The following is a 27838-nucleotide window of genomic DNA, read 5'->3' on the forward strand; positions in this document are numbered from 1 at the left end:
GCTCTGCCCTGGCGGATTGGTCGCGAAACGTTTTGGAAGGGTCGCGCGCGCGGCCGTGCGGCCCCGTCTCGGGGCACGTCCCCGAAAAAAAAAAAATGCGCTCGCACGCGCGCTACTGCAAGTGCAAACTTGTGCTGTGTACCTCGTTGAAACTTCCCTGGTAGCTCGACGTTGGTGCGGTACCGAAAACGTGCGTTGCGTAAGACTGCAACTCCACTTTTAAGAGGAAGCGGTGAGGGCTTCGTCTAGACTGCACAGGGAACCACGTAGTTGCTGCCTTGCATTGATGGCTGTAATAGCAAATTTATCGATAAACCCCTGCGTTACACTTATACGACACTTAAAAACACGTTGCTGACGAAGACTTCTTGCAGCGTCGGTCGTCGCTTGCTGGTAGTGGCAGCGTGTGCCCGACTTCACGTACTCGTTCAAGGCGCGGTAACACGGGTCGATACGAGACCGACAAGACGCGCACGCCTACGATTGGCCGACCATTCAGCATTGTGTCGCTGAGACCATTTTATCATACCAGGCCTACAAGACGTAACCGACGAGCGCTAGTTGTACTGGGACGGGCTTTCTTGTCGACGGCACCGATAAAATCAGCGTTCCGACCATCATTCGATCGAACCCCGCGCGATCGGCCGTCGAACCGATAGCGCGATAGTCGCAGCGGCTTCGTTAGTATATATAAATAATCACGCTCAAAGTGAGTCTAGACATGCCTACGAAGTTGAAATGCACAAGATTCGACCCTCTCAATCCGTGCACTATAAGTTTGAGCCAATGTTGACCTGTTCAGCGAAGGTCAGGCCTGGCACCGTCGAGTTCGCGCACCCGCTACCGGCGGACCGGTACTGAAAAGTAAGCAAGTTATAATGAAGGAAACTGCTTTTATAGTCCAATTTTAACCTTAGGGATTTGAAATAAACTACCCTTCGCTTCGATCACCGCGTACACAATAAGCTGCAAGCGGGGACACAGCGCTGTGCCCAACGCCTGTGCCAACATCTGTACGTCACCGTTCCCGTTGGCTGCCGGTCGTATTCGCAACGTAGATGGGTGGGTTTTTACGTGTCGGCATGCTGACACATTTCTTAATTCCTGAGATGTACTCTTTATCTCTGCGTCAAACCCGAAACAAGAGACGGTACATTCGGTACAGCAGCATAAAAAGCCACTTCGCTCAGTTATATACCAACGGTGTCAGCGATGGCATCCGCGTTTTTGCAGGAGAACAACACGGCCTTTAAATGAGCGCTTATGCGAGCACAGTTTGCTCTAATAATGCTTTATGACACGCGCAAACTACCGCGAAGTTAAAGAAAAGCGAGAATCTGTAATAAATTAACAGCCCAATATTTGTAACTGGATCACAGCTGTCATTGTTTAAGTGGCTCAGCCGCTCATACTGACTCGTCTCACGATGGAGCAACGCGGCTCATATGAGCAGATATGTGTGTTTTATTCTACGTTTTGACATTCTTTCATATCAGTGCCTTTTCATATATGCACCTTTCCCCCATTTTTTGACGCTAACAACGATCTGCGGCTGTAGATGCCGATGTAAACAAGTGCATCGCTTAGCTAAATCCGACGCGGAAGGCTGCGCCCTCGAAAACATCTGATTTATGCGAAATGTCTAAAGAATGTGTAAAAAGAATTACAAAAAAAAAAGCGAGGTGCAAGTGCAGGAGTTAGGGCCAACAAACTCCAAAGCAGCCGCGACGGCAGAGGGAACTCAGCGTGCCTTTATCGGCCGCACTGTAAACAAAACAGCACACCCAGGCCTGCTCACCCTATGTGTATATAGCTGGTGAGTGCTACATGGCTTCCAGGAGCGACATGCTGCCCCCCAGAAGCCATTAATAATTATTCGCGATCCACGAAACGCACAACCGATGCGCACTTAACACGGGCGCAGGTTCACAAATCAACCGGCGCGAAAGCCCCAGCACCCTACCAAAACGTTTCCAGCGGCGCGCGGCAGAGGGCAGCACAGGAAAATGAAAAAGGCGGATTGATGCTTCGCCTTTCAGGTGAAACTGCGACAACTTTTTTATTATATTAACTACAATAATAATAACAATAAAGTCAATTTCGCCCTACAGGCGAATCACTGATTGCGACAGAAATTTGTTAGACAGCTGTGCAAAATAAGGTTAGTCGTTTTATGAGCTGCATAAAGTGCTGTGAACATTCGCTTACTAACTAAATTAAACTGCACGTTGTCACGCGCGCACAATCACACACGAACACATCTCTCTCGATAAGCGTGGACACTCGCTGTCAAAACGATGGCGTGGGGGAGAGCGGCAGCAACAGCGAGTGAATGGTCCATCGTGCTACTTCTGGCTTGCACGCGAACTAATTGCGCCGAGAACACACCGCGCACGAAGGCATCAGGGGCGCCTTAACGAAAAGCTATTCCAAACTGTTTCTATTCTATTTCTGCAATCAGGCCTCCATGATTGCCCAACTTCACTTCTCTGTCACGCAACGTGAAGAAAAAATATTAGCGTAGCTTGCACGGGAAGCGCAATGCTACAGAGACAGCGGAGCTGATGGGCACCTAGCTTGGCCTGGCTTTTGGGCAAGGCTAAGCACTACGAAGCCATCCTCAGCATTTTCCGGAATTTATTGATCATTTATCGAGAATCGAATAGCTACTGGTTGACTATCAATTGTCTATCGATGACGGACTAAGCTTAAGTAGTCCCAACCATGCTTAGCTAGATTTAGCCAGGCTCAGCTTCGCTAGTTACAGAGATGTGGGACATTGCGCTTGGACCCTTTCTGCACTACCACCAGGATTGGCCCACAATTTCTGTTCGCACGTTATGGACTAACGCTCGGCTTAAACAGCTCCGCCGTTGAAACACCGCGAAAGCTACTCACTCTGATATGACGTGTGCACACTAATTATGCATGTGAGACTGAACAACGGAAAAATATTATTCTTCGATTCTATGCCTTTTTACCATCAGCCCTCCGCCATTGGTCAAAAGTTTTCGGGCTGCGCCCACTTCGCCTGTCTGTCACCTGACGTCCAAAAACCGTGAAAAATCACTGCGTCAAAGTGGCGTGTACGCATTAAAGATGCATTATTACGCCGAGCAAAACTTAATTTTCTTCTTAATAGACGGACACTGCCCCGTTCCGACATCAATAGAAAGTGGGTACCCGCCGATCGCTCTGGCACTGGCTAGTCGGAGCTGCCGTGAAGAATGGATTTATTTGCCTATATTAAAATTTTGCATGGCATTATATGGCTGTCGAGCCCTTTCGGCACGTAAACGACGACATCGCTATGTCAAATTTTCTTCACTGAAGATTCGTTTTAGCTGCTTTGTTACCTTTCCGTTGCACGCCGGCGTGATTTTCTAGCAGACACCGAAAGCTAAGTAAGAAGAAGCAGGGCAAACGCAGACGCTGGCAACACCCTCCTCATCAGATTATCTACTTTCACTGCGCTAGCCCGGCCCCACCTTACCGCCTCCACTTCTGCGTACTCCTCGCCCTTGGTCAGCCAATCTGATAAGAAATGTATATCAAGGTAGGCAATGCTATTCCTTTTGAAAGGAAAAAGTGACCTCCTATAAAATAGGAGAGCGTTTCATTAGCCTTCTCAAACAACGCTGCGAGTCACCGCCCGATGCTTGCGTTGGCGGTTGTGTAAATTCGACATCAGGAGATTGGAACGAAAACAGATTGGAATAGTTTACGTTATAGGGTCCCAGCCGTCGGCCCGCCTAGACTTTGTACCCAGCGGTGATCGCTTTCAAAATCGGGGCCGCGCGGCCGCGCTCAGCCACGTTATACGTAGCCGCCACAGGAGTAAAACGTCCCCCACTTTCCCTGCGGCCTTGTGCGCGATGGAAGACGGAGTGCTTTCTTCCCGCCTTCCTCCCTTGCGCGCGCGAGACTGAGCAACCATTGTCTGCTCACGCTCTCATGCTTTCACTTTCACCCACACCATACGGCGCGCGACCACGATGTTATCGCACTTGGACTTTACACGGAACATCACGTCGACGACGATGGCGGGAAAGTGCCTTGAGTGTCCATAAATTTGGTATCGCAATAAAATTATGTTTATCTGACTCAATGTGGGAATAAATGTAAGCGAAGCTTTCTTTGCTGTTTGCTTTGACTGACGATAGTACGCGGTGATCTTAACAGTGAATGTTCAATTTCTTCAGTATTTAGTGCAATGCGAGAGCGGTGAGTTTATGTTAAACGTTACCCTGCTTGCACCACTGCTGTTTGTCTGTGTAATACACACAATACAAAGCGAGACGTACTGGCCTGAGGCATTGTGTGCCATTTTTCATAACCTTCGGGATTGAGCCACCAGGCTTCTCAGCTAAATCACTCGCACCGGCAAAATACGGCGTCCGGCCGTGATGTTATCGCACTTGGACTTTACACGGAACATCGCGGCGACAGCGAAGGCGACGCGCATGACGTCGGCGTTAATGCCCCTGGAGTGTACATATAATTGCTTTCACAATATTAATAAAAAAAAGTTGTGCACGGGAAATAACGCTGCCATAAACTAGAAGCTTGTTTCCCCACAGTACGACTGAGTTTGTGGACAAACAAACCCATTGCATGTTTTGTTCGTATTTCCAAGCGATTTGGTGCGACAGAATTTAAACGCCCGGAATCAGGTTAGTCGTGTGCGAAAGACTGTCAGACCAGTGTTTTGTTGCGCTACGAGGACATTGTAACAGCCACCTTACGAGAGGAAATACTGCCGACAAGGCGGGGGTCCAAGAAGTATTGTCAAGCGATTACCCATTTACGCAGCTGAGCAATCGTGTGGCTCACAGCAGGCCCTACAACAATTCACCCGGTGTAGTTCAGGGGTTGCGGCTCCACTGCCTCAAACCTTCACAACCTTACTTTCACGTATAACATGCGAGATTTGCGTACACTTAACAGGCATGCATGATTTTAGTTATACTTCCGAACTGAAAAAAGAAATCACGCAGAAACTCCTCTGGGGCCTAAGTGTGCACAAGCATTGTGCCGCTTGGTAATCGCGACGCAGCTTGGTGTAATTATCAATGTTATGAAATTTGATTCGACCAGCATAAACCCTTATTAACCCTCATCAGTCGTTATCAACCTTATCGAACACGATCCGACCCTTATCAACTATTATCGGTCCTTATCAAACTGGATGTCCAGCTAAGCTGTTGCAAAACCACCACTACAATCGCTAAGGGGTATGCAATGTTTTTTTCGTGGTTCGGATGATTGTTTTGAACTTAATCTTTATTGAAACATGTGCGGTTCTTTATATTGTATGGGTGATTTCAATGAATGTAGGCGCTGTTCGCTTCACTTCGCTGAGATCCTGTAGCCTGTGCCTTACGTCGTTATGAGCAATTGCATTTGTCTTACGTGACGGACGGACAAATTTCTCATTTGGTAGGCATAGAAGTGCTTAGGCATTTAAAACTAAAACGAGACGAAGCTGCCAATTTTCGCTGTAACACGGAGACTCTCTTTTCCTCTTCATTTCGTTCCTTCACGCGTTCTATAGATCATAAGTTTTCCCTTTCAATTTTTTTTACCCTGTTCATATTCAAACCTTCGCATTGTCGGCACATTGCATTATCAAGTAAACACAAGGAACAAGTGCTCTATTTGGCGATGTCCTTTTGTGTCAAAAATTTGCCTAATAGTAAAGCTTTCTAAATACCTTATCTTTCTAAATACCAAATGAAACACTTTACCATGCGCCGAAACTTGAGAAAAAGGGGCACGCGCAGCCGAGCTTATTGCTTCGATGGCACTCCATAAAGCCATTTTTCCCGCTCCTTCTTGCAGAATCTGACACCATCATCTTTCCTTATACGCCAGGGCGCAAATATGCATCACAGCTGCACATTCGTGTCCATTTTTACGATGGTCCACAAGCTTTTTCCCATCAATTCAACGGCGGACGAATCTTTTGCCGCTGTAGAGATGCTTTGCTGCATAGTAGCCAAACAAAAGCGCCCCAGGAAAAAAATTCAGCCAGCGGAATAAAACCAAACTGTACCTACATATATAGAGAGACCTACAGTATGTGCCACTAGAGTGCAATTAGCGGATGAGTTTTTACTGTGCTGCAAAGGACGTTTTAAATCACCCCATGCATTATAAATGGGTCTACAAAAGTGCCCCAGGAAAAACATCCAGCCTGTGGAATTAAACTACACTCGACATATACCGTAAGAACGTTGTTGGGATTGAGTTTCTCAAGTGCAAATCGCGAAAAACGAGCCATTGCTCTGCAATCGATTTTAAAGAAATGCTGCCCATAGAGTTACGGCTACCGCATCACCCTAGGGTCGGCTTCACCGCAGTAGTGGATGTCCCAGATTGCTGGACTTGAAAGTCTGGCTCTCCGTGGCCATAAGGACAGTGGTCCTATGGATTAAAGCAAAGCCCCGGCTGGAAATACTGGTATTTTGAAAGCGCTTCTTCGCATGCGAGCTGATTGTGGAGATACATATCTGAAGAACCATTTGGAAAGTTGCCCCAGTAATGCCCCGTATTCAAGCCCAGATGCACAAAACCAAAATATAGAGATATTTAGTGAAATTATCAAATAAAGCCTAGATGCAAAAGTAAACGCTGCAGCTACTTCTCCGTACTTGCTGAAGAAACGACGTATATTGCTGGAATCGAACAGCTTACTGTTTGTGCAAGGTACCTAAACAAAGATGCCAACGACATCGAAGAAGTGTATTTAGGTTTTAGCACCGGAATAGATGCCCTCTCTCATTGCGACTGGAGGTTCTATGTAATTGTGTGCATACTGCTGAAGATTGTGGTCACCCTTCTCGTGACCACTGCCAGCCCAGAGCAAATATTTTCAAACATGAGATTACTAAAAAACTACTTGACTCTGCAATCTCTCAGGAACGCATGGTTAGGCTGGATCCTTTATACGCCCACAGAGACATCGGCATCAACGTGTCCGAAGTCATTGACCGCTTCGCTAAACTTCCCCGCCGAGTGAAGTTTGTACTTTATACAACAAAGCAGGAGAAATCAATTCAAGTAAAAAGCTCTCTGTCCTCAGAACTCGTAATTATGAAAACGTATGACTGTTCATTAGCTTTCAAAACCGCAAAAATTTTCACCATTTATTGTAACAGTTAGCATCATGATCAAAATAATCATGCGAATACAAAAATTACGAGGACATCAATGACCAATTTTGACCGACCTTGCTCATGGAAAGCCCGGCCCACGCAGCGTTTCCCAACAAACACGCTCGGATATTGGGTAGTTCAACTTGCCGCATCATCTGTGGCTTTCGTATGGCCGTTTCTTTCCTTTTGGCTACCTGATTTTACTTCTTTTTTGAAGCAAAGCAATAGCCTTCTTTGATTTTGGGTGCATAATTATTCTTGGCGCTGTGCAGGCAGCTAAAATGCACATTTTTCTATTGATTTCTGCACTTTCCTCTATTATTCTACCCATATGGTGCTATCGCGACTGCAGCATGGCCCAAGTACATATCACGATTTCTGCGATCATAGTATTGTTCTTGCCTGGATCGTCTGTCCTTTCTATGCGTAAAGTTTACTATCTGTGACTGCGTAACATGTTTATTTGTCTTGTTTGACGCATTATATACAGTGACGTTTGCTTAGATACGTACATTTATTGGATACTTATAGGTACATTTAAATATCTTGTGGCGAGGTTTTCTGTATACAAGCGGTGAACTTTGTTTCCAGCGACACTTTTTCGCCCTTTATCAAGTTGTATCTTCGCATTTGTATATTCCATTATATCTTCGCATTTCTAATGTATATATTGCAGAACTCCTGCTTTGTATATGTACTCACTGTTGCGACTATAATTTCGGTGCAGTTACTCATAATTACTCATAATACAGGACTGGTAACAGCTGCTCCTGCGCAATCCACGGCAACGAAGGACAGTATCATTGAGGTTTTTCCCTGGCCGTTGCATATGTACAAAAATGTAAACAAGGTTCGTGAATGACATAGATTCATCAAAATATTTGTCCTCAACTTGTTAATTTTGATGGCCTTTACGTTTTTCATATCAGCTGCATGCACTGCGTTGCTGGTTTTGAACTGATATTGTCCTTGTGATAAGTCCGCTTGATATTTTCTGTACTTATGCTATAGAGAAAAAACATGCGGAAGCTTTGATATCAGTTATCTCTGCCACATTTTTGGGAACACACGAATATATTTTGTATGAAAAAAAGTACATACTTGTACTCACAGTGCGTCGCGTTCAATTATTCGTTTGTAGCATCTAATATACAATGGCATTCGTAATAGCAATGTAGTTATTAATCATGTATTTCATCCCTCGACAAATTCTACAAGGAGGAGGCTGCGCTGAAACCCGAGCCCCCCCCCCCCCCCCCCCCGAACAACATTTCCGGCTACACCACTGATTGGAGATCGCAGGTAGTAGGCCTTCGACCTGCAGTAGACATAAAAATAGGCTGAAGATGATTTGGCTAGGCTAACGTCAAAAGACTTATTCTCGGGACCACTGCTTAACTACGTAAACGGAACTAACGATCGATATATTTATATGGATCCATTGCAATGCACAAATTACTCTTATCGTACCTGACGTACCCTCTCACACGCCACAGTCAATCCTGATATCTTGTTTCTGTCACTCTCCCTAATTGCGATGACACAAAGCACTTACAAAAGGCAGTAACAAAAGGCAGACTTGGATGTGTTGGTTGATTCCTGAAAGGAAAGGCTTTCGAGGAACATATGGGAGGTGAAAACGAAAAATGCTGAGTTTTAGATATTCTCCTGTGTGTTTTTTTTTGCAACCAGTACAAGAAGCTCTTCAGACAAGCGTCATCCTCTTCCGCCTTCTTTATTCGGGCTAGCTATCTTAAAATAGTAGTTGATGTAATAAGGGCACTGATAGAGACCAAATAAATTATCGCGTACAACCTCCTAAAGTATCTCAAAGGTTATGAGAGACGCCCTAGTACGCAACTTGGAAAAACTTTTTACTACCTATGGTTTCTTGATAAATGACTAAATTTAGAAACACGGTCTTTTTTTGTATTCCAGCCCTGTACAAATCGGCTCAGCAGCCAGTAATCGAGCTGAAAACCTCGTGCTTAGCAGTACTACTGCAAATCCACTAAATCGCAGCGCCGTGTGAAATTTTAAGAATTCGTCAAATTGTTCTACCTTTTCGCCTTCACGCTACCGCAAAGAACATCTAATGAAGCGCCCATGTATCGCGAGCAGCACAAGATATACACGTACGTACCCAATGAAGAAAAAAGTGTCCACTGCCAGTGGTCCCCGGTCGATGATCGTCGTCATCAGGTTCAGTTTGTTCATGTCAGCCGAATTACCTGGGAATGAAAAGTCCGGCTTGTAGGCTTACCTAAGCATTCAGGTAGGGTATAACTAGAGGCAATTCTTTGCATTCAGATGCCATGACCTTCTCGGCCACATACGCACGACTGCTTCGAGGTACCAAAAACATTCACTATGACTGAGTGTTTATCAGATGGAAACATAATGTTACAAACCCTCCTACATTATTGCAATTCAGATAACAAGTGTAAAGAAACCAACTATTTGAAGAGAAGCACGGTAGCCATTGTTACCTGTTTATTCCATTTGTGTACCCCCTGGCCTGCTTTAGAAAACAGTTGTCCCCTCTCATCCACATGATGTAAATACTTCGCTACTTTGCATACGTCCTGAACAATTTAAAATTATTGCTACGTGCACTTGAGCACGCCTGTAAAATCAAAATAAAAGATAGTACTTTTGTATGTTCTGAAGCGCTTTCGCACGATGCTGTGGCTTGTACTAAACGGATTCAAGCTTATCAGAAAATTAGTTTTCGGACTGACGTCGTTGTGTCTAGCCTGAAGTGTGCATTCAACCATTCTAAAAGTAAGAAGTCCGAGTTTCCCAATGCTTCGAATATGATATTAAAATATTCACTCCTTCAAAGACGCTAAAGATTTGCTTTCCACAGTAGCCCACAGCCTTATCACAAAAGTGTGAACAGCGTGAGGACATCCGTGAGTACGCATTTCAGGTACGATGATATCTTTAAAGCAGAATAAGTATTTATAAGTCCAAAGTCTGTATTGAATGCTGTAGAATTACTATTTTGCTACTGCAGAGTGGGAATAACGATGTAGACTTCGCTCCATGCGATTGCGCGCGACATACTACCGCAATTTCTCGTGGTCGCACTTGTTATTGAAAATTTCACAATTGTCGAGGTTCATTTTGGACTTGTAACAAAGAAAAAATAGGCAATGCGGATGTCCATGGTATTTAAACGCATATAACGACACACACTGAGTCAGAGACACGGCAAGCCCTTCACAATAACAAAGCGCTTAAGACTACTTGTGGGCTTCATTTGCCAGCTTATTGCTCCAAATATGGCTCCTTCCGCTATTTGAGTGCACATAATTCCTTCACGCGAGTAACGGAAATCGCAGAAAAAGCAAGAAAATCGCTTGCGCTTATATCATTACGAAGAATCGAGACATATATGTGAGTAGTTCATCGACACTTCACGGCGCTTGATTTTTCCATGTTTTGCTTCTTTTTCATTTCTTATTTTCTTGATGCCTTTTTTGCGTCTTATAACCTGTATGTCTATTGAATGCTTCGAATAAACATATTTTCGTGAAGGATTTTTGTGTTTCTATCTCAGTGTGAGTCCTGTTAGAGCTTGAATACCACGTAAATCTATAAGCTATAACCTAACTGCCCACCATTATAAAGATATTTTTTACCTAAACGGCGCCGCTGAATAAGTAGGCACGCTGCGCCCCTCCCCCTCCCCCGAAGTACATGAGACGTCCAAAATATTCTTCATATCGCACATAAAAATATGATATGCTGTAAACTAGGCAAAATATTCTCAGGTAACGTGGCTCATGCTTGAGTTCTTATGCTTTGCATTTCGGTATGCAATCACACTGGTGTTACCTTATAACGACAAAAAACTCTTTTGTACGTACGAAAGACGTTGGTATAACGAGGTATAATTCGATTGTGGATGCAAATGACCCAAGCAATGCAGAAGAAACGCAGTCCATGCAAGACGCCAATTGAATCCGTCTTCGAGCTTTCCCTTCCAAATAATTTGGTGCCATTCTCGAGAAGAGAGAAGCAAAGAAACAGCTTCTTAGCTTTGTTTTCAAAACGTGGCTCTGCGAAAATAAGAAAAAGCAATTGTTGTGAGACGGATTAGCCAAGATGTAGCTCTTCGCATATGAATAAACATATTAGTACACTACAATAAAAATCTTACAGAAGAAAACAAGTCACATCCAAAGCACTGGGTGAAATCTGCGTTGCCCGATTGCGTTTTTAAACATGAGAAATCAAGGGTATGAAACGGTTAACAACATGCATCACTACCTCCTGGTTTACCCCACCATTTACACGCGCTTCTTTTCCGCCTGTAGTGTTGATTTGCCCTCAAGTCAGAGGGGACATAAAAGTGGCGCAATTACGCAATACGTCGGGCCAAAGCAAGTGAGCAAGGTGTGTACGCTGATCACGACGCACGTCACGCCCCCAGTGGCTTCCACAGCTGCTCCAACTGCCAAAAACGCGTGCCAGCTCGAGATCCAAACACTTCACGTGGCACACCAAGCGAGGTGGCGGAAGCACATCCGCCAAGAGGAGCTGCCGAGCTACAAAGAAAGGACCACAGCCTTTGGGCGGCCTAGAGGACCGTCGTGAAGCTCTTGAGTCAAAGAACGTCATAGCCACTGTCAAAGAACCACAACCATTACACAGGTTGTAGATCCTCCTCTGCGCATCGTGTTTTTCACTGCCGGAACACTTTCTCCTTTGTACCATTCTTCGTATGACGCCGAACTGTCATTCCATTTAGGCGCCCATGCGACCACGTGGTCGCGAAGACACCCACCCAACGACTGACGTGGCCCATGCGACTACGGTATCGTCTACCTCGGCTGTGTTTTATTTGCGGGATCTCAGGGATTGGCCAAATTTGTACCGGCAACAAACAGACCAACTATACACGTCGAACCGACGGTAGATAGGCAAAGCAGCTTCGCTGTTATAGGGGAACGTGCTTGAAACAGAGATTTGCTTCACCGAGGATATTTTGGTGCGGTTTCAAGGTACAAGCATAGTCACCAGCACATCATCAGCATGACTATCTAAGCCGATTCGTCAGCCCGGCGTAAGCTCTGTTGTCTATTCGGCAGGCAGCGCACCTGTGCCGCTCGGACGAAGACTGCTCTCACGGCAGAAAACTTCAGTAAGGTCCCGTCTCTCTTTCTACGTACTTCTGGTCTTCTACTTGTTTTACTGCCGGATCATGTGATTCAACGTATCACTGATATATATATATATATATATATATATATATATATATATATATATATATTGTGCGAATACAGGGCGTAAGATTGCATACATACCTTGCTTGGATTCTGTAAACGTTGAGTCATGCGACTTTTTGTCATCGATGTCTAAATGGACGTGTTCCCTTTTTTCAAGCAGCCTCCCAGAGTAGTCTGTGATTGTGGCCCCAGCAGCAACGAGAGCCAAGAGCACAATGAATGACCTGTTTCAAGGAAACCAGGGATAATTGTTTGTTCATTGCGTCCCTGAAAAATAACGACTGCTCCTAGAAACGATCGGAATCTGACGTTATGGTGCCCGAAATACACTTTTCTTCAAAACGCTGAAACGGTTAAGGCATCAAAATTTACGCCAGTATTAGTCCATGGAAGCACAGCACTCTGAATATATTAAACTGCTATCAAGTATCTTAAAGCGCTGACCGGAGCAGCTTCAAAATGTACAGAAAATATTTCAGGTAACCCACATTCATTGTTTACGGAAACAACTTTTTCTCGTACTCTGAGTAGCATTTCGTCGCAAAAAATTGTTCAGTAGTACTAATATATGAAATGGGAACCGCTACACCCAAAATAGCAGGAAGTATGGGCCAGTGAAATGATATGTTCATAAAGAATCGATAAATACTTTTCACCATAGCGTGTTTATTATTTACTTCTAGTTTTCAATTCTTTATGCCCATTTCAACTGTACTAGACGAATTGCACTTGATAGTATTCAGCCAATTTCTACTGACTTGTATGCTCGTAAAAATGTGCGATTACTAAGAAACGTACGTGACTGCCATGGCTGGGATGTCGGCATTCCAGTTCTCAGTTCTGGTTCGGCACCTTGTTGATGTTGCGTTACCATTGCAGCCCGATTGACCCAACACTAAACAAAGGAACAAAACAAATACGTTGTCACATTGGAAACATCCAAAGCACCAATTCAGATTTCTTTATCTGTGGTGTCAATTGGCGCACCACTATGAACAGCCATTTTTGTTTTTTTGTGCAAAACATACAGTGAAATATTTTTACTTATGATGCGCTTGATAATATAGAATCGTACTTATCGCAGCTATATGCAATTCATTGTAAATGAGACTGTTTATTTGGCTTTCTCTATTTTATTCAACCGCGACAACCTCAGCCTATCGCTCAATCTATCTGACCTGAGCATGACATGTTACCAAATAAACTCTTGTCTGTAAGTTTCCGTACAAACGGTGAACAACATCTCAGTGTCGACAGAAAAAAAAATATTTGTATAGAAGACCAAAATTCACACTTATATTCCGTTTCCCTCTCTGCACTTGGCGCTACGTTTATCACTTGGCGCGTTCTTGTCGCTTTCCGTCTGTATGCTTCGCTGCGCGCCAGCGGCCCCTGCTTGCGTGACATGCACGTGAGACTGCGGTGATAAGCTGCGAATAAAAAAGCCCAAATAAAGGGGAAAAAAACGTAATGCAAATTCATCTAAAACAAAGTTTTAGCAGCCGTATGAACACGAGCTTTGTTGCTTTTTTGAACTAATAATCTTCTCCCCCTAATACTGAATCTATAAAAACAACACTTTCAACTAATGGCTCGCAAGAAAACCGAGCTATTTGGTAGTATGAACGCAGCCACTGCAAAAAGTATTTCTAGCATCCGCGACGTTGCACGCAATGTACGAGTATGAATCGGCTCGTAGACAAGCTGAAAAACCTGCATTCTCTGCGACATCGGTAGGACTTCTTACCGAAAGTGGCAATTGCATTGACGTCTTCTTCGGTGCATGTAGACGGCACGCAGACGCCGGTCGAAATATCCGCCCCGGAAAGCTTCTTACATATAGAACTAGTTACACTCTGCAAGGCAAGTGAAATAGCATGTGTTTACCAATATATATATATAGATAGATAGATAGATAGAGAGATAGATATACAGGGTGTACCGGCTAAATGTAGCCAATCTCTCGTAAATGACGGAGTGTGCTAGGGGGCTCAAATCAACTCAGTAGTGTTGAGGATGGCGTATCCTAGTCTGCGGTATTTTTTGCTTTTTGCACAGTCATATAATTACTATAAAATAATTGCCCAACTTGCTAAATATTGGCTTTACCGAGAAAGTACCATCTCGTTTAAAAATGGCCAACTTAAGTGTTTGCAGAGAAGGAGCATTGATGGAGCTTCTTTTTATTGCCTTTAAAGAAAGCCCGCGAAATACAAAAACAACCGCGTGATAGCGTCACTATTTCAGCGCTGCCATACGACCGATCAAGAAACGAAATCCGCATATCTGTACAACGGTTCCGGGAGGGGCTTAGCGTTTCCGGTGGCCGCAAGGTACGCGCCAACAACTCTCGCTAGTAAGAAATTGTCGCGAACGAATAGAAGAACATGACAAATGCAGTTTCCTTCTCGATTAAACAGTTCTGCGGTCTAGATTTACTGAAGCCCGAGCTTCTATTCTTGTTTTTTTTTTTTGCCTTGTGTGTTCTGGCTTCATTCCCCAAGTGGAGCGAATGATATGTTTATGCCACGTCACGTCGAAGTGCGACACACCTTAACACCGCCGCTCGCTCTGTGCGCCCGATCGCGACAGGGCACGCAAGTGTCTCAAAAAAAAGCATGCAAATAATGTACTTTACGGATCGTTCATCTGGTGGCGCTGAAATAGTGGTGCTATTGAAACCCCTCTATATAAAAAGTAGCCCCAACCACTTCCCTCCTTCTCCGTTCCACTATCGCGCTCGGCGCGGCCAGCGCGATCGAGGCGCAACCTCCACAGTGGCGCCGCTCATGTCGACCCTGCCGCAGCAAATGATGGCAAACGCGCTACCAGAGGAGATCCGCAGAAAACTTCGATCGCGCCCTGCGAAGCAGTTCTTGAGGCCCGATTTTGTTTGGCAGTCAGTAACTGGCCTTAATAATGCCGTTTTGGAAGTAGCAACGCGACGATGCGAGACGGCGGAAATACCAAGTGTGCAGCAACTGTTTGCGCTTGCCGGGTGGTAAAAAAAAAAGGCTTTTGCCCTCGCCTTGTCGGTGGCGGCAACTGAAGGCGCAGCAGCATGGCATCACAACAAAGTGCTCGTCCCTAACACGTTTGATCCGTTTGTGCGTACAGCACTTTCGTCGCACAGGCCCGAGAATGGCGGTCGCGGCGCACTGGAAAGAAAAATATATACAAAAGCGCAACGCGTGCTTCCACATGACAGAGATTGGCCAATGGGGCAGCAGAGGAGGCTGGGGCGACAGGAGGGGGCGAGGAGGAAGCTCCGGCGTGAGCGCAGTGGCAGCAAGATCAAAGAATGGCGCTACTTTTTATATAGAGGGGTTTTAGGCGCTATCACGCAGTTGTTTTTGTATTTCGCGGGCTTTCCTTAAAGTCAATTAGACGAAGCTCCAATGGTACTTCGTTGCACACACTTCAGACAGCCATTTTTAAATGTGATCTACAACTTTCGTATTGGCACTTTCTTGGTAAAGCCAATTATTAGAAAGTTTGACAATTAGTTTCAACTTATTGACTTTGCAGAATGATAAAAATACCGCGGAATAGGACACGCGATTCTCAACAACACCACTCAGTTGGTTTGAGCCTTCTAGCACACACCGTCGTTTTTAAAACATCGGCTATTTTTAGCTGGGACACCCTGTATCTATCTATCTATCTATCTATCTATCTATCTATCTATCTATCTATCTATCTATATCTCTATGTATATATATTTCTTCGTGGTCTTCCTGATTTACTTATTCTATATTAGGGGCGATTCGGTACCTAATTGAATAAATTTACCTATGCAAAATAATATTATTAGTCTTACGGCAGAGCACGTACTTGCAAAGTTGTACAGCCTGTCCAGAAACAGTATGTTTCTATTACGTGACCTTTAACACGGTGCTTTGTTGCGGGCTCTAAAGAAAGTCCGCGACGTATAAATATTTAGGCGAACTCCATAAGATCTAATGCGTTGCAATCTATATAAAGCGAAGCTTTGTGCTAGTCCATAATAAAGATTCAAATCACGAGTACAGGTGTACACACGCACACTCACACGTGCACGCACGCACGCACAAAAGAGCGGCTGTACACAAATTACACCGAGCCTATTCTAAGCAGAGTTGCTGACTACAAGCGAGTGCGACGGCGCCTTGAACGCATCCTGGTTTCAGAGGCACAAATTCACATGCGTACGGAGGGCAATTCGAATCCATCTCTCCTCTGGAAGCGTTTACTTTCTCTTTACCTCCAGCCGCGGATGCGCAAAGGCAAGCTTCGTGGTTCTAATGAGTTGTTGCGCGAGAACTTGAAAAAATGGGCGTAAATGTCAAGAAAATGGGCGTAAGCGAATCTTGTCGTGTGTGTATCTGACCTTCGTCAGGGTAACGTAAAGTTCACGACATGTCACGGTAATAAAACACAAACGTTTATTTAATGTATGCACCGAGGGAAGGATACGTACATTGCAACGGAAGGAAAAGTTGCACGAAAGGGAAATAAAAGTAGAAGGAAAGGGAACGAAAAGTAGTTTGAAAGGGAAGGGAAAGGAGTCGGTCAAGTACACACACGACAACCTTTGCTTACCCCCGTTTTCTCGACAGGGGAAGGGCTGGCGATTTTCTCTCTCTCTTTCTCTCTCTTTCTTTCTCTTTTTCCTTCTTTTTCTCTTTCTTTTTCCCTTTCTTTCTTTCACATTCTTTTTCTCTTTCTTTCTCTACTTCTCTACCTTGCTGTCTCTTTTTGTCCCTGGTATGTGCCATTCAGCTTGGAACCTTTCTGCACTATCGCCAGGATCGGCCAACTTTTCAGCGTGACACCACCACCACCGCCACCGCCGAAACTTGTGAGCCTATTGAGCCGAGTGGCACAAAAAATCACGTGGTCACAGAGATGAGCTCGTGCCACTGCTCGTGCGTTCGTCGTCTTCTTCCACAGCAGGCTCCGATGCCGCTCATCATGCCAGCGTTCCCATACTGCGCATCCCTCTGTGAAAGCGCTGACGGCACTGGCCCACTGTCAGTCGGTGCGGTGATTTTGGCAAGTTCTGTCGTGCGCTCCGATGGACGAACCTTCGACTTCGAATTCTCAGTCAGTAGCTACGACCGGCGTTTTCGGATGTCCACGTAAGTACGCGAACGAGGCCGAGGCACGTGATGTGAGAAACGATACAAGGCAACGTGAAAACAATATCATGTTTGGTAAGACGAGTCGTCGTTGGGAAGACGTCGCAATGCTTTCGCATTCACCCTTGTAAGGATACCTAAGTGACTTTGACTTATTGCGTGGCCCCGCACGGCCGGCGCCGCCGCCGGGATGATGATGCTTATTATTATTTATTCGCACCTCCTTTGAAATGGGGCGCTGACAGATATTCACCTAGCCTATTAGCGGAGTCACCTAGCCAGCTCACATGGCTCGTGATGACGATGATTTATTGGCATCCCTTTTGAAATGGGGCGGGGACAAATCGTCACCTAGCCTGCGTGAGTTACTCAGTCAGGTATGCTAACAATGCTTTTTCTTCTGGCATTGTTGCATGGATCTCTTTCCCGTTTCGAATCCTTTCGCATTTCATTAGGATGTCCTGAGTGGTCGCTGGATTTTGCCCGCAGCATACAAATACCTCATATAATGGTGAGTATTTGCTCCGGTATGTTTTTTTTAAATCATTAAGTAACCAGCTCGGTCCTCAAATAGTAAGGCACTTCCCTTCGCGTTATTGTACAGATTATCCCCTCTAACTTCTTTTTGCTAATTCCTGTAAATCTCCATGATCATTTTTGCTTCCATTCTTTGGGTCCAAATACCTGTCTGTTTTTCTCACTTTCTAATGATTACTCCTTGTTGCCTACTTACACTTTCAAGTACCGCGCACTTGACTGCCAACTTTATTGACATTGTCCTGCATTCTGTGTCCACGCTTTTTAGGTACCAGTAATTGCGCATTCAGCCGCCCATTTATTTTTATCCATATTCCTAAGTCTTCAAAACTATATATAGATGTCTTGACATTCCAATAAAACATGTTCCATTGTTTCCCAAGCTTTACCGCCTCAAGCCCATGCGCCTTCGTCCTTGGTGCGCCTCGCCTTATAACTACGCGCTCTAAGGCATCCTGATCTCTTTTTGAAAAGTAAGGAGCTTCCCTTTGAGTTATCATAAATTGCTTCTTCTTCCTGATTTCGTTTTTTTTCTTTTGAGGTTGTTAGTCATAGCAGGTTTCTTTTCCATTGCCGCCACTCATGAAAATGTCTCAGCCTCTCTCACTTGCGTGTGACGTTCTTTGTTGCCGTGTTGTTGACCATACCAGTCGCATTCTACTACTTTCTTCGATATTCCTCAGTCGTTCTTCAAAATCAATTTTGCTCTGAGCCTCCCTTACTTCAAAACTCGTCCGGCCAATATCACCCTGCACAGCTTCATTAGTAGTCTTCCCGTGAGCGCCCAATGCGAGGCGTCCCACTGACCCTTGGTTGCCATCGACTCCTAATTGTACCCCTGACTTCAAGCAAGGAACCGCATTACCAAATGTAAGCCCTGGAACCATTACAGCTTTCCACATACCCTTGGAATACCTCGTACTTACTGTATCCCCATAGTGCTCTTTCTTTCAATATCACCACCAGATCCGCGAGCGTCATCTGATGTTGATGGAAGGTACGCATCGGCGTGCGCTGCGCGCGTGCTTTGCTGTGATTGGTTTGCCCATTTGACAAGAGTACAGCTAGGCCGCTGCCACGGTCACGAAACCCGAGGAGGTACGCAAAGAAAAGCTTTGCTTCAGAAAAAAATAGATAGCATCTGCAACAGCATCCAAATCACATCAGTACTTTCGTAGTGTAGACTAAAATCCGCCCAAATTTTACGTGAGAGGTAGGCGGGCGCTGAAAACGAATGCACACAAACTCCTCTGCTTTGTTTAGGATGGGCATGCGGGCTTAGTTCTTTTTTTCGTGTTTTTTTATGAAACGCTATTTAGATGCGCTGCCATATGCTCGAGGCGCAAGAACGCCGTCGACGCAGACGCTGTTGTCGCGCTGTCCCGCTCGACGGCGCATCAGTGGCTCGTGTGCGAAGGTTTGGAAGGTCTCCGGAGACGTGGAGCGTGCATGACTGCAAAAAAAGATGAAGCGAAGTCGACGCAGCATCAACGCGACGCTCAATCACCTTGGTTGCACAGCCAGGACAGCGTTCTGCCTTCCCCATTTGGCATTAGTGATGTGTCTGTAAACGGACAGTAAACATACAGCCACGGTATCTAACATTTTAACAGCGAAGCTGTTCAGGCAGCCGTAAAACGTGCGCGTTTCACGAAAAGCCAGCCGTGCCGTAGCCATGACAACCAGCGACGCCGCAGCTGCCAGCGACTGCGTTGCCTAGTAATCACCTCGTGGAGCGTGGCGCGCTATGCTCGGGAGACAGAACGAGAAGAAAGGTTGTCGCAGTTTCACCTGAAAGGCGAAGCATCACTTGCGATAGCAAATTTGTCGAGAGCTATGATAGTAGCTTTATCAGCTGTATAAACTTGGACATGCAGCAGCACCGGCAACACGCAGAACTGTTGTCGACCCCGTCGGCGTTTAGCCCGCGTTCGCACAAAATGCGTGCGGAGTTGGCGACTTGCCGGAGCCGCTGATATAAATAGGCACTTGGTGCCGCAGCTAAACGTCGCCTCCCTTCCGTCGCCTCCCCCCCCCCCCCCACGGCCTTTCGCGCGTCGGAAGAAGGCGCGTTTGCTCCACTTATATGGTGATTGTAAAGGAGGAAAGAGACGCCTACTTCTGCAGCCCTTAAGGAGGCACGGCGCAGAACGCGCGTTTGTTCTCCGCCGTGGGTTCACTCTCCGTGAAAGCGCGACTCCCTCGCGCCCTTTCACTCGCACATACAGCGTTCGGTGGCGCGCGGCGACGATTTAATCTTCATTGACGTCATACGGAACCTCACGGCGACGGCAACGGCGACGACGACGCCGACGGCAGAAATCTGCTTTGGAGTGTCCATATAATTGCTATCGCAATAAATGGTGATTGTAAAGGAGGAAAGAGACGCCAACTTCTGCAGCCCTTAAGGGAGCACGGCGCAGAACGCGCGTTTTTATTGCGATAGCAATTATATGGACACTCAAAAGCAAATTTCTGCCGTCGGCGTCGCCGTCGCCATCGCCGTCGCCGTCGCCGTGAGGTTCCGTATGACGTCATTTGGATAAGAAATCGTCGCCGCGCGCCGAACGCTGTATGTGCGAGTGAAAGGGCGCGAGGGGCGCGTCTTTCACGGGGAGTGAACGCACGGCGGAGAACAAACGCGCGTTCCGCGCCGTGCTCGCTTAAGGGCTGCAGAAGTAGGCGTCTCTTTTCTCCTTTACAATCACCATATATGTAGAGCAAACGCACCTTCTTCCGACGCGCGAGAAGCCGTGGGGGAGGGGGAGGGAAGGGAGGCGACGTTTAGCTGCGGCACCAAGTGCCTATTTATATCACAGGCTCCGGCAACAGTCACCAACGTCGCACGCATTTTGAGCGATCGCGGGCAAAACGCCGATGGCGTCGACAACCGTTCTGCGTGTTGCCGATGCTGCTGCATGTCCAAGTTTATACAGCTGATAAAGCTAATATCATTACTCCGTATAGCTCTCTACAAGTTTGCTATCGCAATTGATGCTTCGCCTTTCAGGTGAAACTGCGACCGCTTTTTTCTTCGCCGTGCGTTCACTCCCCGTGAAAGCGCGCGTCCCTCGCGCCCTTTCACTCGCACACACAGCGTTCGGCGCGCGCGACGATTTAGAGTCGCGCCTAGCTCTTCTCCCGTGCGGTCGTGCCTGCACTTCGCCCCGGCGTGTGCTGCACGAGCCGCGTGGCTCACCATCGTCGGCGACGTCACCTGCAGCCGCGCACGATTTGCGCGTCCCAACGAGCAACCTCGTGTGTTCCCTGCGGGATTGCATCGTGCGACGAGTGGATTTGCTTCAGTGTTGTGCTCCGCGAGTGGCGTGCCCAACCCGACATCTGTGCCGCGTCCCCGGATGTGCCGCCTCGTGCGCGCATCGCGTGGTCGGTGCTGTGCGCGCGACGTGCGTGTAGTGTGTTTGCCCCCTGTGACGCGCGGTTCGCGTGTTGACTGCGGAGCCGAGCGGCATGGAGGGCTTCCGCAGGCCAGGAGAGCGCCCGCCGCGCGCGGGCCATCGTCGAAGTGCGAGCGCGTCTCTCGCGACCCTTGTGCCCGTGACGCTACAAGCGCTACAAGCGTCGCGTGAGCGAGGCGAACTAGAGGTGCGCGCCGCCGAGATCGTGGACGCGTGGATAAAGAAACAGGCCACCACCACCCAAGCAGCTGCCGCCGCGGCCGCGCCCGCCGTCACCGAGACACACGTGGTGCCGGCGGCGCCTTCCCCCCAGGCGAGCCTTCTCCCCGCGGAGCAAGTCGCCGCCATTGCAGACTTGGCCAGCGCCGCCAAGCTGCCCCCTTCGGACGACGAGGAGGCCATGGACTCCTCCTCCTCGCGCAAACGCACGCGCGAAGCAGAGAGCGAGGAGGAGGAGCAAACCGGTCGCCGCAAGCATCTGCCACCTCCGATCACCCCACCTTGCCCGGAGAGCAGGGACGACGGCGACGCCTTCTCCCGGCGCCCGGGGGAGTCGGCCGCCTCCTCGTCACCGCCCGCGGCACGAGACGGCGCCCCCGCCGATCCGCCGGCTGCGTCGGCTCTCCTGCTCCCCTCGAGCGCCGGCGCCGCCCCTCGGACGCCCGGCGGGTCGTCCGCTGCCTCCTTCGCGCTCGCCCCGAGGGAGTGGTGGTGGTGGAGAAACATTTAATCAGAAAATTACAGAGAGTTGCTCTACAGAAGCACTTGGGTGGTCTCCCTATTCCGGAAGTCCACTGGAAATGATCGACGCTCGGGCGCGGGCCACCAGGGAGCGTTGAGCGTCCAGGGTAGAGCAGCCAAGCAGGAACTCCTCCCAAGCCTCTCTTGTGGGTAGGGGGAAGGGGGATGAAAAAGGGAGGGGTATAGAGGGGCATACTGCCATCATGTGATAGGTGTCGGCCAGGACCCCACAATGCGCACAGTAGCCGTGTATACCCGGCATGAAATGCTGGGCGGCCGCAGGACACAAGAAGGTGTTAGTCTGCAAGCGTCTCAGAAGTCTTTCATCCGCTTTAGAGAGGCCCCGTGCAGGGTCTGGGTAAAGGCGGCGTGAGCTGCGATAATGCTCTAGAATTGCGCGGTACTGCGTAAGAGCTGAGGTGTCTGGGGTAGACGCAGAGTCGGAGGTGGTAACGGCCCGGGAGGGAGAGACGCAGGCAGCGGCATGCGCCGCTTCGTTACCGGGGAGACCCGCGTGGCCAGGAGACCAGACGATGCGGATGGAGTGAGGCTCAAAGCGCCATGAGGCCGCCCGAAGAAGGTGGGCGGCCAGAGGAGCTATGGTACCCTGGAGGTATCGGGAACAGGCGTAGCGCGAGTCCGTGATAATGACCCTTGAGGTCAGGTGGGAGGCGGCCAAAGCGATGGCCACCTCTTCGGCCTGTGTTGTGTCCGGTGAGCGGAAAGAGAGGCCATCAATGTGGTGGCCCTCGGAGATCACTGCGGCCGTAAAGTGTCCGGAGGGAGTTGGTCCCGAGACATCTACATAGAAGACGCCAGGAGAATTGGAGTACCGAGTGTGAAGAGACTGTGCTCGGGCTAGGCGTCTGCCTGCGTGTTGAGTGGGATCCATGTTGCGAGGAAGAGGTTCAACCCAAAGTTTGTGCCGCCATAGCTCCGGGACGGAAGCAGGGGGAAGTGGGGTAGAGATCGGGTTCAGTGAGAGCCTATCCAGAAGGCGTCGCCCAGGACTCGTCTGAGACAGGCGATTGACTTGGTTGACGAGATGGGCCTCCCGCAACTCGTCATACGAGTTGTGTACTCCCAAGGCCGCAAAGCGGCGATTGGAGGTAGCAATGGGAAGGTCTAGTGCTCGCTTGTGAACCGAGCGGAGCAGTGCGTCCAGCTGGTTCTCGTGGTGGCGACGCAAGCGAAGGTAGGGAGTGGCGTAAAGGACTCTGCTGGTCACAAACGCTTGAGCCAAGCGGAGGGAGTGCCAGCCGCGGAGGCCGCCACGTTTGGTGGAGACCCGCCGAATCATACGGCTAACCTGCTCGCTAGTGCGTCGAAGACGGGCAATGGTAGAACCAGGGTTGAGAGTAGAGCAGATGTGGAGGCCTAATATGCGAATTTCTGAGACGACCTGTATCGGGCCAGACGGGAGATTTATCTGAGGTGCCGGTAGAGGTGAGATTGAGAGAAGAGATGATTTGGTAGGGGAACATTCCAGGCCACATGATGAGGCATAGTTGTCTACAATAAGTGCCGCGCGCTGCATGCGGTCTTCAATTTGTGCGGGGGAGCCCGAGTTGGTCCAGATGGTAATGTCATCTGCGTATAGAGCGTGGTGTGTGTCCTCTACCTGGGCGAGGAGCGAAGGAAGTTGGAGCATGGCTAGATTGAAGAGGAGCGGTGAGAGGACCGCTCCCTGTGGTGTACCCCGGGTGCCTAGTGGGTACGGACCGTGTTCTGCAGAGTCGATGCGGATGAAGGCGGTGCGATGTGAGAGGAATGCACAGATGTACCTGAAAGCTCTAGATCCGCAATTCGTGGTGCTAAGGTTGGTAAGGATACTACTGTGTTTGACATTGTCGAAAGCGCCTCGGAGATCGAGGGCCAGAACGGCTTTGTCATTGTGGCGCATAGTATTAGGTACAATGATGTCGTGCTGGAGTTGGAGAAGAACGTCCTGTGCCGACAGATGTGAGCGAAACCCAAACATCGAGTCAACAAAGACGCCTTTCCTTTCCAGATATGCGGATAGACGGTCGCGGACCATGGTCTCCATGAGTTTGCCCGCACAGGAGGTGAGCGAGATGGGGCGCAATGCCTCAATGCTGACGGGCTTACCGGGTTTGGGAATGAATGTGACCACCGAAGTGGTCCATTCCGCGGGGAGGGGTTCTCCCTCCCATACTGTGTTGATTAAATGTAAGAGCGAGAGGTATGCTGAGTCGGGAAGGTTGGCCAGGAGAGTGACCGTAATACCATCCCGGCCTGGGGCAGTACCTCGCTTCATTTTGGCCAGCGCCGCCCGAAGATCGGGAAGCGTGAAGGGGGCGTCGAGTTCAGGGTTGGGGAGCACGGAGTAGACGTACTCCGGGCCCTTGGGGTCGACGGTACGACACAGATAGCGGTCGCAGAGGTCGTTTGCGAGTTGGCTCTTTGGGCCCTGGTAGGCATAGTAGGCGCGACGAAGTTGGCGTTGTGTTTCCCCGCGGGTAGTGGAAGGATCCAGAAGGCTCCTAAAGAGTCGCCACGTACTCTTGGAGCTCATCTGACCTGCCGCCTTCATGCATGTATCGACCCAATTTGTGTCCGCAAGCTGTGCAGAGTAGTCAGCTGCTTCCGCGGTAAGCGCCTGTATGCGGGAACGAAGCTTACGATTTAGCTTGTATCGTCGCCATCGGCGGGTAAGGCTGTGGCGTGCCTCCCAAAGGTGGAGGAGGTGGGGATCTACTGCGGGGGCTGAGGTGGAGGTACAAATACATCGGGTGCATGATTGATGGGTGTGGAGGGCGTATGATGCCCATGCCTGGTAGTTCTTCGGGGATGGGAGCAGGGGGAAAGGCGTGGTGGGAAAAGCTGACCAGTCCGTGATGCGGGCTGCGCCCCGGATTTGGCGCATTTTCTGCGTCGGGAAGGCAATCCGAAGCAGGAAATGATCACTGTCAAGAGTGTCCTCGAGGTTCTCCCACGTAACATGTCTAATGTTTCGTGTGAGCAAGAGGTCCGGGCAGGTATCGCGTGTCACTGAATTTCCCAGGCTTGTGGGATGCGCTGGGTCGGTGAGCAGCGTGAAACCGAGAGTAGAGATAAGCTCCTTAAGCTTGCGGCCCCGAGCCTTTTCATAGTGGTACCCCCAGTGTGGGCTAGGAGCATTGAAGTCTCCAACCACCACAAGGGGTTGCCGAGCCGCCGCTTGGAGAGCCCGATAGAAGAGTTCCGCGAAATTGACCCGTTGAAGGTGCGGGGGACAGTACACGTTGAGAATATGGATTGACTGGGCCCTGCGTTTCTGGGGAAGAACGGAGATCATGCAGTAATCATAGGGAAGGTCAAGGTTTAGATCGACCTGAACAGCCGTATATGATTTGTGAACGAGGAGACTGGTGGTGGTGCCGCCTATATAGGAGCAGTAGCCTGAAAGGGTAGGGTTTGGACCGGCTTCTTGGAGGGCAAGAACGGAAGGGAGAGAGCCCCGAGATTGAAGGAAGAGGAGAAGATGCGAGCGCTTTCGCCTGTTCCCGAAGCCCCTGGAGTTCCACTGGATGATTTCGAATTGGAATGATGACGAATGTGTAGATGAAGGAGTCGCCATGATGAAAATCCAAAATTTTATGGGTCATCCTCCATGCCTTGCGGAGCAGGAAGGGGGGTGGAAGCCGGGTTGAGGGCCGGGGAAGAGGAACCGGCAACTTTGCGTCGACGCGGGGCAGAGCTGCTGCTCGTGGAGGCCGAGCGCGAGCGAGATGATCTGGTGCGGAACTTGGTGAGAGCCCAGGCCTGAACCGCCTGAACCACCTCAGCTACAATGTATTGTACATTAATGGTGGAAATTTGGTAGAGGACTACATTTTCTAGACGAGTAATACGGTCCTCGAGCGGCAGGGTGTGGTCTATAGAAAGAGGGCTCTGAGGTGCCCCCGTAACTGATTGAGCAGCCGGCGCCGTGGACGAAGCCGGGGGAGCGGGGGGAGTACGTGGAGTGGGCGTAGCGCGAGGGCTAGGCTGATTGTCGACGGGTTTAACAACTGGAGCGGCAGTGGGGGGTCCTGCCGGTTTCTGTTGTTGCAGTTGGAAAGTTGCCACCTGCTTAGTGAGAGCTGCGATTTGCCGCTGAAGAAGAGCGTTCTGCTTTCGTAGAGCGGAGAGCTCTGGAGAAGGAGGGGGGGAGGGAGGGAGAGGCTGAGGAGCAGTAATCGCTGCCCAGCTGCTCACCTGAGGTGGCGCCACGACAAGCGGCGGGTAGTGCACTGAGGTGGTCGGCGGTGGGTTCGCCGGGGTCTGGAGACGTGATCCAGGCTTGGGTTGGGAAGCCGCTCGCGTTCCCGGTGACGGGGGTGCAGGTGGCTTCGAGGTCGATGGTGGTGTAGGTTTCCGATATTTCCCTGGACATCCCCGAGCGCCGGTTTCATGATGGCCGGAGCAGAGAAGGCATGTCGGGTTACATTCGTGTTCAGCTAGGCCTTCCGAAGTCACTTGGACTTGAGTGCCACAGCGGGTACAGCGACCGGGAGTGGGTCGCGGGCAGGCCGAGGGTCGATGCCCAATGGTGCCGCAGAGGAAACAGGCCGGGATTGTCTTCTTGTACGGGTGCACGTAGGCCACGACACTGTGGTAGAAGATGAAGCGGGGGAGCTTCGTGCCCTCGAAGGTCACCACCGCTGCAGTAGAGTCACCGAGTTTGCGGACCGCCACGATAGCGCCTTGCGACCATTCTAGTTCTGATTTGATGCGCTGTGGGGTTTCAGCCGGGTTGATGGTGATGACACCCCGGCAGATTTCCCCGGACGCCTTGGCATGGCCCCGAAAAGGGAGCTGCTGGTCTCCCACCGGCAACTGGATGTCCCCAAGTAGGCGCTGCGCCATAGGTAACGAGGTGACACTGCACACGAGAACGTTTTGGTCCCACACTGGCCACACGTGGAAAGAGGTGGACGAGTGTTCTCCCAGGTAAGCACGAATCGCATCGCCGGCACGATCGGACGGGAGGACCGACTTGAGCTCAAAAGGAGCGCGAGGCTTCAGCACGACGATGTAGTCGTCACGGGAGAGACGAGGAGTATGGCGGGGTCGCCACTTGGGTTGACGCCTCGGCGGGGAAGGTGGTGCGGTGCGCGTTCCGTCTGGAGAGCGGCGCGTGGACGAGCTGGAGGCAGCCACCTGTGGCAGGGTGGCGGCGCGCGACCCTTGGCCCTTGGGCGGAGCCGCGGCCTGGGATTGCTTCCGTTGCCAGAGTTTCACCATGTCGGCTAAATACTCGTGCTCCGAGGGCATGGCTTGGTCCGAGGAGGTGGTCTCCATCGTCACGACCCGAAGTGAGGTCGGGTCATAGCCCGTAACCGTGGTGGTGTCCGCCATCACGCCGGGAAAACCCGGGCGATGCGGAGCTAGGCCTAACGCAACGTCAAGCCCGGCGGAGAGCCGTCGTGGAGATCAAACACGCAGAAGTTGCCGAAAAATGGGCCCACCTTGGCGCAGGTGGTATCCGGGTGGAGCAGAGAACTTGGCGGTGACGATGAGTCCAGAATTTTGGGACAATGGCGTGAAGCACCCCAATAATCGGAGATTATTGACGGAGCCGATGCAGAGAGCGTCCGCCGTCTTCGAGCGCCACCCGCGTTCCCCCCGAGGGAGGGCGCGCC

General features: G+C 49.4%; 1 protein-coding gene across 2 annotated transcripts in view; it reads right to left on the minus strand.

Annotated features, from left to right (window-relative positions):
* Nucleotides 1-27838, minus strand: part of LOC125943075 (O-acyltransferase like protein-like) — a 383274-nt gene that overhangs the window by 315591 nt on the left and 39845 nt on the right. The window contains exons 3-6 of one of the 2 annotated variants that reach the window (XM_049661433.1): nt 14142-14250; nt 13193-13289; nt 12473-12618; nt 11033-11224 (exon numbers count right to left, since the gene is read on the minus strand). The exons of the other annotated variant lie outside the window; for it this stretch is intronic. Of the exons in view, the coding sequence (XP_049517390.1) occupies nt 11033-11224; nt 12473-12618; nt 13193-13289; nt 14142-14250 (544 nt within the window). The remainder of the gene's footprint in view (nt 1-11032; nt 11225-12472; nt 12619-13192; nt 13290-14141; nt 14251-27838) is intronic. 2 annotated transcript variants of the gene reach the window in all.

This window comes from Dermacentor silvarum, chromosome 2 (genome assembly GCF_013339745.2).
Source record: "Dermacentor silvarum isolate Dsil-2018 chromosome 2, BIME_Dsil_1.4, whole genome shotgun sequence".
NCBI lineage: Eukaryota > Metazoa > Arthropoda > Arachnida > Ixodida > Ixodidae > Dermacentor > Dermacentor silvarum.